At 46.1% G+C, this 10,972-nt stretch overlaps 1 protein-coding gene across 3 annotated transcripts in view; it reads right to left on the reverse strand.

Annotated features, from left to right (window-relative positions):
* Window positions 1-1,749: 1,749 nt before the first annotated feature.
* Window positions 1,750-10,972, reverse strand: part of VPS13D (vacuolar protein sorting 13 homolog D) — a 301,392-nt gene continuing 292,169 nt past the window's right edge. For 2 of the 3 annotated variants that reach the window (XM_023732177.1, XM_023732181.1), the window contains exons 68-69: window positions 4,848-5,088; window positions 1,750-3,214 (exon numbers count right to left, since the gene is read on the reverse strand). In XM_023732177.1, coding sequence (XP_023587945.1) covers window positions 3,083-3,214; window positions 4,848-5,088 — 373 coding nt within the window. In that variant the 3' untranslated portion in view covers window positions 1,750-3,082. The remainder of the gene's footprint in view (window positions 3,215-4,847; window positions 5,089-10,972) is intronic. The other variant, XM_023732178.1, reaches the window with a different exon arrangement.

Consider the following 10,972-nt stretch of genomic DNA (forward strand, 5'->3'; position numbering starts at 1 on the left):
AGTTTGGTATTTGTCACTGGTGATGGTTCTAGAATGTATGGAACACCAAGAAACCAGAAGAAAACAAAGAACATATCTGGGAAGCCAACAAAGCATTTTATTCCACAGGAAGAAAATCATGACTCTGATATGAGGAACAGATTAAAGAGTCCTAACAGATTGGTGATTTTAACAGTGTTTACACAGTGGGGAACCAGAGATTTTATTTTCAGAACGTTACCAAGCAGCTACTATGGTGTTTTGAGGCACAGATGATACTTAAAAACAAGATGGCCCTGAAGCCTTCTGAACATTGAAGTGAGTACTCACCAAACAGCAAGACACTGGGGCTGGGGAAAAGGCTGGTTTTCTGTTTTTCATTTCATGGTGACCAACTCAGGGGTATGGAGAGACGCTGACCTCTGGCTAGCCTTTCCAGTGGGCAAAGAAATGCGGCTCCGGTTAGGCAGCAATGGGTTGGCCAACTGTACTGGCTCAGGGAGTTGGGATGGCTTCTAATTTCTCTTCACTCGATTTCTCCTTATTCCATTTATTTTAATCTCCTCAGAGAGGAACTGTGCATTTGAGGCAGAATGAAAATCAGCAGAAATTATCATAACGGAGTCTCTGACATCACTGGCCAAATTCCAATTTAAAAAGAAGCGGGCAGTTGAGAGGCCAAGGGCAGAGCTTGCTTCCTCCCAAGGTTTGGACTTTTCCTGGGGACTGGGAAAACTATGTCTAAAGCCCCTGAAGTGTTATCCTCAGGCCTGGCATGAGGGCTGTGTGGACAGCGGAGAGCTTGAGAAGTTCTCAGCTGCCTTCCCACTACCCACCCTGCCCCACCCCATTTGGTCTTGGGATCCCATTTTATCATCTGCTTCTTCTAAGGTGCAAATGTCAGAGATAGTGGTGGTTGTGTAATTGGATGAGATGGTCAACTATTTAAAGAGCTGACTAAAATTAGAAGGAGCCCTGGGAGGAGGGCACCTGAATACCTCTTTGGAGTCTCCTGGGAGCACCATTCTACAGTGCGGCACTCAACAAACTTTCTGCAGCCAGATCTGAGAACGCCCAGTTGCTGCTGGGGGCAGGAAGCAGACTTTAGTAAAACTAAGCTGTTTAACCCAGTAAAGAAATTTCAAATGATTCCATCCAGGCTCACTGATGGAAACAAACAACCCTTCTGAGAGTGTCATCTTTAAGAGGTCATGATCTTAGGCAGTGGGTTACTGATGACAAAAACGACAAGCCAAACTCATTGGGGTGCAGGGAGGGAGGCTGGTGAGGAGGACCTGGAGGAGTTAATGCTTGGCTGTCCTGTTGTGCATCTTGTATTTGAGAGCCCACACAGGCGTAACTACCACCCAGCAACAAACAATCACTCCAATCTTTCAAAAACCAAATTTCAATTTTGCAATCCACTTAAGAGTTCAGTGAAGACTATACAGACCCCGGTATTCCTGATCCTTAAAAACAATAGCTCAAGCACTTCCGCTAAAGCTCCCTCCCATCCTCTTTCTGAGCACGCACACGTGTGCGTGTATACACATACACACACACAAACACACACAAGATTAGCTTCATTTGTGTCCTGGAAGGATTTGGGTCATGAGTTATAAACACCCAAACCTTCTACACATCCACTGATCTGCTGAGTCATCTTAGATCTTGGCTACCTACATGTGACAGGCTGTAGAAATTGATTAGCTTTATTAAAAAAAAAAAATTAAAAAATCACAAGGCAAGTTATTCACTATAGCGTGAGGCTTTTTTTTTTTTCCTCTTCATTTGCTTATTTGTTACAGAAAAAGGAAACACCAAAAATAAGACCCAAACTGACCCAAGAAGGAGAGGGCACTCATACCAGGGTTTGCTATTGACTGGAATTTAAAACCAAGGACAAGAGATGCTTTGGCCAAAAGGACATCAAGGGCAAGAGGTGACTCTTGGTTCCATGAAAAGCTTACAGAACAGCTTTTTAATACTCAATTGTATTCCCTTTCTGAGACTTTCTCCCTCCCCTTCCTGTCCTATGCTACCATCACTGAGTCCACTAGGGCTGTGACGCTGTGGTGCCGGCATGTAGCTTTATTAAAACAAAAAGTAGTTCTAGAACCTTCTCCGTTGTTGCTGTTGCCCAGAAAGGAGAGTATTCTTATTGTGGATTTTTGATAGCTTCAAACAAATAGTTCAATGAGAATTTTTCTTTTCCTTCTAAGTCAACAGAGTCTACCAATGTTTCCAAGTGACGCTCTCAAATCACAACCCAAGAACTATGATAATGCTAATGCTCTTCTGTGCGTGAGGCAACGGAACATATGTTATCTCAAAATTTGGCAAGACCGGTCAGGAGAAAGCCAAAGAGATAGGTAAAAAAAAATAATTCGTGATAATCTAAGAACAGTTTTTAAAACGGGGGCGAGAAACAAAAGATGGGCTACCCACACACTCTCCTACATTTCCTTCTGCAGGGCCAGCTCTGGTTCTGAGGACTCTGGCTCACAGCTCTGGCCTGGATAACCACAGGTTTCAGATGCGTCACTCTTGAATACCTTGGATCTCACCTCAATCCACTTAACTGTGAATACTTCAGTTTCCAAAACTAAGACATAACATTCTTCAGCTTTCAAGAATGTCTTTCTACAGAGAGTACCCTGAATCAGATGTGGAGAGTTAGTGCAATAGAAAATTCAATATAATTTTAAATTACTTTACAGTTAACAAAACTTTACGCACATCACAGGCCCTATTTAGAGACGTTCCTATGTATTTACAAACACACAGTTGTACATATATACATGTTAACAAAATACAGGACAATCTAAAAATTAGATTCATCTCAGTACATTTTTTTTTTATGTTATTCAACCAATACCTTTTAAAAATTACTCCCCCATAATCTAAAGCACCTCCCCCCATTAATACGGTTTCCACTTGTATTTTTCCCCATCAGTGTTTACTTTCTCTTGTTCCTTGATTTTGTTCCCCCACACCTTATTCTGGTTGTGCCTTTAATTTAAGCCAAGAGTATGGGCCTCTTTCTTCCCGACTGGTCTGGGGTTTGTGTCTAGGAGCGTCCGTCTCCAGCAGTCAGCATTTTTCAGGAGTCCAGCTCCAGCTGCTCTTGATTTTCATTGAGTCTTAACATAAGTTGCTGTTCATAGTAAAGGCTCTTTGCATAGTTTATTTCTTGTGATAATTTGACAGCCAGGACCTCAGATTTCACATGGACCTGAAGAGCAGAACAGAATAAGTAACCTGCCCCCAAGGTGGGAAAATCAAATGGAATCACAGTACATGGGCAACTAAAATTCACCCAGGCAGCAGCCCTCTGCCTCGTGGCCTACTGGAATAGTATGGTTACACTTCTAAGAAATATGGATTCCCAGAGCTCTCTAGTACAGTTAATTCTGATCCAAAGGTCTGGGATAAATCCTTGGAATCTGCATTTTAATATATTTCCTAGGCTCAACTCCTAATCACCTGACATTTGGGAATCCTTGCAACTCACACCCAGTTCCAGGTCTGAGTTGACAAGGACCTCACTGAGGCAAGGCTAAGAGCAAAAATCAAGGCTTGCACCTTTGGGATTCAAATCTAAACTCTGTGATGGCCAAAGAGGGGAAACAAATACGCAAGCAAACGACCTGAGGCCTTTCTCATCAAGAACACTCCAGAGTTCACTTACTTCGAAAGGGGCACAAGTATATTTGAGCTAGCCTCTCTGAAAAAGAACTTGTAGAAACACATACACTTTTGGGTGTTAATTTTCTCCACCCACCAGCCCTAATTTAAGTTCATGGTGTGGCCCTACCAATGACCCCAGGGGAGCCTGCACAAGGCAAAGCAAACTCAAGGGCATTCCTGTGCAGGTGAGGGTCAAGGGTTCCCTGAGCAGAGAGACCCCATAAGGCTGGTTGCTGTTTCTGATCTGTAGAAAGGACCCAGAGATAAGCAGGGCCTCTTGAATGACACCCATTCTCCAGGACAGGCTTGGAATTCCTAGCATTCAGGTGAAAAATGAGCGGGACTAACACCTAGGCTTCGTGAAAAGCCATCAAGTCAGACAATGGCTACAAAAAGGTTAGCTTCCCCCCACACGCTTCCACTGTGCCCACAGTCCCTCTGGGCGGAGGTGGCAGAACTCTGGGGTCAGATCACCTGGTATTGAACCTCAGCTCCTTCCTGTGTTGGTTGTCACAGGCAAGTCACCTGTCCTCACCAAGCCCCCTTAACAGTAAAGTGGGGACAGTGACAGTACAGCATCAAATAATCCAAAAGAAGTACTCAGTATATATCTGCAAGCAGTAAGCCCTTAGGGAATGTTAGTTATTAATAGGAATTTTATCATTTAAGTCTTTCTATAACAATACCTCATACCCTATGGAGGCAAGGTATACATTTTATTCAGAAACATGTTTCTCTGCACAGAAAAAAAGTTAACAGTTTCCATTGTTATAGAAGAAACAACAAAGAAACCAGTGCATGCTCTAACAGCTTCTTGGATTCAATGAATTGAAGTATTACCTTTTAGGAATAATAAACAAAAAAACCTATGCCTCATGCTACTGGTCCTCACAATGAACTAGAGTGGACATTATTACCCGTATTGTGCCGGTGGGTAACTGAGGTACACATGCTGAGTAACGACCCAGGGTCATTGGTGGTAGAGCTGGGAGCGTGCCTTCTAAGTCAGGACTAAGAAGCAGTACCCCTGGGGATTAATATGCCCGGCCTACACCTTCGAAATGAAGGACTGTTGAAAAGAGCTAAGCAGGCAGCGGAGGTCAGCGGCCCTCTACCCCTTGACCACTGCAACACACCCACTCAGGAGTGGCAAGCAGACAAGTCAGGTGTGCACTCACCATAGGTTTCTGGTGAGAAGGTCCCGGGATGGACACTCCGCTACTTGTGTTCACGGCTTTCTTGGTCACCTGCACATACACCTTCCCGTGGTCTTTGGAGACGAGGCAGTGGTAGAGGTCGTCATATTTGACTTCTAGGAAAATGGCCTCTCGATCAACATAGTCTCCACTCTTTAGGAAGTACACAGCTTTGGAGGAGATGAGTACACAGTAGCTATCGATGTTCTCCACCGCTATGAAGCTGCAAAGGAAGGGAGGACAAAGAGGAATGCCACACAGCTTCTCCTCACCAAAGACAGCCAGGTTACTCCTTGTCCCTGAGCCACAGAAAGGCGGTGCAGGCCCAGCGTGAGCGCTGGACTCCATCCAAACGCCTGAGCTTGAGTCCAGGCTCCCTCACTTACTACCCCTTGGGCAGGTAGCTTAGTTGCTCTGAGCTTCAGTTTCCTCATATGTCAATTAAGAATAAAAATGGTACTGACCTGGTAGGGTTGCTGAGAGGCCCATGTGGAAGGCACCCAGCACACTTGTAAGTGTGCTCCCTAAATGTTCGTCAACGATAACATTAACAGGATCAACAACAGAAACAACTGACATCTTGAAATATATTTTGTGGGGTGTTTTTTTAGTGAGAGTTTTTAGGTAGTCTAAGGCTTAGGGGAACCTCTAACAATGCTTTGTTGGACAAAATAAAGGAAGAAAATAGAATGCTTTTGAATGCTAAACTGAAGTAGCAGCTGAGAAAGTTTCCTGCTGACATGGGAGAGGCTAGAAGCTGGCCGGAGGGTGACGATAATGGAGTGGGGAGAGATGAACTAAACAGTTTCCCAAATTGTACGGCAGGAACGGGTGACACGCCACGACAGCACTGGTTCTCCTATGTCTGCATCCTTCCTATCAGGGTCTCTGCTTGATGCCTCGGGTGACAGGGAACTCAGGAGACCACCATTCCACTTTCAGACAATGCTAATAGTCAGAAAATGCTTTTGTAGGTAAAGCTGTAATCCTAGTTTTCATAATTTTCAGTTGTTACTTCTAGGAGCTTTAGGGTCACTCAGAAAAAAATTGAATTCCTCTTCCATGGAGCTTACAGATTTCAAGTGGAAATTTATGCGCTTCAAACCTCTCTGCTCGGCTACTGAATGAAGAGCAGTGAACTTGGAATCCATCGTGACAGCTCTCCCAAGCCTGGCTGCCTCCACTGCGTCTTGTGACAGCCCTCCACAATGGGGCTGCCACGTCAGAGGACAGGGAGAGAGAACAGATGAATACTGAGAATGTGGAGAGCTGACAACAGGCTGGCTGTCGAGCTCCAGCCCCCTGGGACTTGGTGTCCTGAGGGGAATTTCCAAACTATTTGCTTGGAGCCAAGGCTCCACCTAGAACTGCTCCGGGACTAGGGTCCCAGGGCGGCTTTGTTCCTCCATCAGCAGTTACAAAACACTCCTATGTGACTGCTGAAGTCTGTACAGCATGAGAGGGCCACCTGCTGTGGACGGCCACTCTCCTCTCAGTCCCAGCAGGTGCTGGGTGATTGGGCACCTCTGGACTTGGAGAGTGCTCCACGGGGAACTGCAGCCTCCCTCTCACGGCATCTAAGTCCTGCCCATCCAGGAGGTTTCCCCTAAATACTCCACCCCCTTCCCCACTCTTCAGTACCTACTTGCATTTACCTTCAAAAGCGCAGCCAAACACTTACTTGGTCTTTTTATGTTTCCTGGACAAGTATCTCAGCTCTCCAACTAAGCTATAAGACCCCTAAGAGTGGGGTCCATATCTTACACCCCCGGTAGCTCCCGAGGACCCACCACTGAGTTGGCCACCCTATAAGTCCTCTGGAAGTCTCTGCCTTGTTCCAGCTGCCATTTTAATTACTGCCTCCCATAACAAAAATTGGGGTTTATTGTTCTGCTCTAACTGGTTGGCAATGCCAAGAATGTAGACTTGTAAAGTCTCAACGCCAAAATTAGAAATACCAGCAGCTTTCAGGGCTCAGGCCACTTAGCACAGACTTTCTCACTTCCCAGCTGACAGCACCAAGGGCAGCGTTATCACCTCATCAATGCAGTGGAATCTAAAATAGCAGGCCCAGGGGAAGGAAAGAGGGGAACAGGGAAAGCTGGAGAGAGACAGAAAGAGGAGAAAGCAACGGGACACAATGGGAAGCATCCTGGGCTAGCTAGAACTTGCACACAGCTCAGGTTACCCCTGACAAAAACCGGAAAACAAACTACAGCCTCTGAGTATGGGGTGCCAGATGCACAGCAGCTGAGACTGCAATGGCCTTCAAACCAGTCCCCCAAAGCTGGCCAGTGCCTCTGGGGTGAGAGCAGGGTTGTGCATAGAACCCCCCACCGAGATTCGACTGTCTTCCCTCCAGCCCAGTGCCAAGATGGGCATTTCTTTCCTTTCTTTTTATTGTATTTAGATGAAGGTTTCCAGAACAAATTAGCTTTTCATTAAATAGTTAGTACGCATGTTGTTTTATGACATTGGTTAACAACCCCATGACACGTCAATACTCTCCCTTCTCAACCTTGGGTTCCCTATTACCAGCTTTCCTGTCCCCTCCTGCCTTCTCATCCTTGCCCCTGGACTGGTGTGCCCCTTTAGTCTCGTTTTGTCCTATGGGCCTGTCTAATCTTTGGCTGAAGGGTGAACATCAGGAGTGACTTCACTGCTGAGCTAAAAGGGTGTCCTGGGACCACATTCTCGGGGTTTCTCCACTCTCTATCAGGCCAGTAAGTCTGGCAAGATGGGCATTTTGATCCTGTCACCCTTGCCCTCTCCCCACACCCTGCTGGCACCCACCAGCTGACATTTACGCACAGGCTCTAGAAAGGGCCAAGGCCCTTCCGTGAGGCAGCTGCTCTTACCCTAGTATGGGCCCGAGTCGCCGACATTATTAGTGTACTTTCCATATTGGAACACTTTTATAGGGTCTAAAATAGCCTCCTTTCCAGGACACTGCAGATGGCGCAAGCCCTCAATCAGGCCAGAGCTGTCTGGAGGCAGGGTGGCTCTGAGCTGAGATGCTGAACCCCCGGAAAGAGAGGACAGAGTGAAGCAGGAAACCTTGACAGGCTGTGACTCTGGCCAAGCCGCTTGCCTGCTTTGTGGCTCAGTTTCTTCATCTTTCTGACAGATGAGAATCCCTGCCAGCTTCTTTCATGGAGTTGTTATGAAGGTCAAAAGAATTCATGGCCATCCAAAAACGTAAGGGGAGAAGAGCAGCTTGCTGATCTGCCCAGATCTCTACTCTGTATGTCCAGGGTCCAGTCACACCCTGTAAGTACTACCGATGATAACATTTTTTGGACATTTACATGAAATGTTCTTAAGTCTTTTCAAATTACAAGTAGAAGATCAGCACCATGGGTATAACTGAAAGAAGGAAGGCCACTTCTGCACAGCCTTGGCAGGAGACGTGGGGACAGTGAAGACACGTGGGAGTGCCGGTCCCTACCACAGTCTGAGCAATGAACCCCAAGGAGGCTGGGGGAGCAAACAGCTCCATCTGTCCACTCTCCTCCTGACACTTCCCCAGCCCTTCCACAACCAAGGACCAAAGCTGTGGGTATCATAGTTATGACTTTTTAGCAACCCTATAGAGCAGAGTAGAATTGTCCCATAGGGTTTCCAAGGCTGTAAATATTTACGGAAGCAAACTGCCACATCTTTCTCCCTTGGAGTGGCTGATGGATTTGAATTACCAACATTTTGGTTAGCAGATGAGCACTTAACCACTGAGCCACCAGGGTTCCTTTATAGGTAGCTGGTAATAAATAGCCTTTCCCCTGCTAGCCTGGGAACTCATTGAGGACAGAGCAAATTTCTTATTCATCCTGGCACATAGTAGGATTCAGCAAATTTCTCAGGTGGTCTCAGAAACTGACAGGAAAATTACATCACAAGGCACAATAGAATTGGCAGTGCACTCGCAGTTTTGGATGGTGGATATATTTTACTCAATAGTGAAGTAAAAGAAATTCTCTCAGAACTCTTGATTTAAACTATCAAAAATTTAGCAGTCGTGGAGGCAGGGACAAGATGGCGGAGTAGTCAGATGCTTCCGATGGACCCTCTTACAACAAAGACACGAAAAAAACAAGTGATTCGACTATATATGGCAATCTGGGAGTCCTGAACATCAAAGGCAGAGTTGAGGAACTGGTCTGAGTGGCAGTGGGAGGGAGAGACGGTTCAGAAGCAGCGAGGAGTAGCGAGACCTGACCAGGTAAGAGCCTGACCCCTTCAGGCCTGATCAGCGTAGGGGTGAGCGGTGAGGAGGGCAAGTGGCGGTGCTTGGGAGGCCCATTTTCCACACCAGGAGAGACCCAGCCACTGGGAGTCTACACAGCCACCCAGAACCAGTGAGAAGCAGCCCTCGATCTGGTGAAAGTTAAGTAATTGCGTATGGCCTACCGTGCGGATCAAAAACACCTCCTTCAGGGAAAAACTTCTTTCCCATTTACCTCCCCGCTGCCTGCTCTGCACTGGGTCCCAGACTGGCTTTAGCAACTGCCGAGTCCCCTGGGCCAGAAGTAGGATCTGTCAGACGCCCGGAGCCATTTTCCCTGCCTTGGAGAATGAACAAATCAACAAACAGGGGAAAAAATTAAACCGCCGGCTCCCCTAAGCTGGGAACCCAGGGTAGGCACAGTTCCTTTGCCTAGGCACAGGCATGAGGGATCCACGGACTTTGAGTGCCTTTCCCCCTGCATAGACTTATGTGGGCCCATCTCTACAGCATAGGCCCTCACTACCGCAGTACAACAGGGTATATACCAGAACTATAACTTCAACTGTTTGTGAAGTGGCAGGCTCTTGACATTTGACACTGCTCTGCCCATTAAGCAGGGTCTTCACCTACCCATATCAGGGGCCTGAGAACTGGTGGCTCCACCCACGCTACCTAGCCACCTGCGATAAGGGCCCATGAAAAAGACGTGCTCCCTAGTCCTGACAGCCAACAGCATTAGGTGCTCACAGTCTGGCTGCAAAACCCACCCACCTACACACTCCAGGGAACAGGGACACACCTTCCTCCTGGACACTCGGGGGCAGCCGTCAGCCTCCGGCCTTGCTCAGAGTGTATCCCCCTGCTGCAGCCAGATGCCTGTGCACACACCAATCACCCAAGCCTATCTAGGACTGTAAGTGAAAGCCTATACACACACTTGGTGGCTATCTACCTGGGCACCTGAGCCGAATCCACACAGGAGGAGTGGGTGGACTCCTGAGCTCACATACCTAGTAACAGATCTAACCACGTGGTGACAGGACATTAGAGCTTCAAAGATGCCAAGAATCAAACTAGCTCATACGAGGAGCCTATCTGGGCATATCAAAACAAAACAAGAAGCTAGGACACAGTAAGCAAACAAAATAAATAAACGTAGTAACTTATTGATGGCTCAGTGACAACAGTCAATATCAAATTACAAAAAGAGGCAATCCATGATGGCTTCAGCAAGCACCCAAAATAAAGAACCTAGAAATTTTCCAGAGTAGGAAAATTTCTTGGAATTACTGGAGGCAGAACACAAAAGATTAATATATGGAACTCTTCAACACATCAGGAAGGAAATTAAGCAAAACACAGAACACACAATAGAGGAAATTAAAACGATTTGAGAAGAGCATAGTGACAAATTTAATGGGCTGCAATAATCCATACACAGATAGTAATCAGAAATCCAGAAGATTAACAATAAAATTTCAGAATTAGACAACTCAATAGAAAGTCATAAGAGCAGAATTGAGGCAATGGAAGTCAGAATTAGTGAGACTGAAGATAAAGCACTTGACACCAACTTATTTGGGGAAAAATCACATAAAAGGATTTAAAAACATGAAGAAACACTAAGAATTATGTGGGACTCTATCAAGAGGAACAACATATGAGTGATTGGAGTATCAGAACGGGGGGATAACAGAAAATACAGAGAGATTTGTTGAAGATTTGTTGGCAGAAAACTTCCCCGATATAGCGAAAGATGACAAGATACCTATCCAAGATGCTCATCAAACCCCACATAAGGTAGATCCCAAAAGAAAGTCACCAAGACATATTATAATCAAACTTGCCAAAACCACAGATAAACAGAAAATTTTAAGAGCAG

The sequence above is a fragment of the Trichechus manatus genome, unplaced genomic scaffold (genome assembly GCF_000243295.1).
Source record: "Trichechus manatus latirostris isolate Lorelei unplaced genomic scaffold, TriManLat1.0 scaffold00048, whole genome shotgun sequence".
Lineage (NCBI taxonomy): Eukaryota > Metazoa > Chordata > Mammalia > Sirenia > Trichechidae > Trichechus > Trichechus manatus.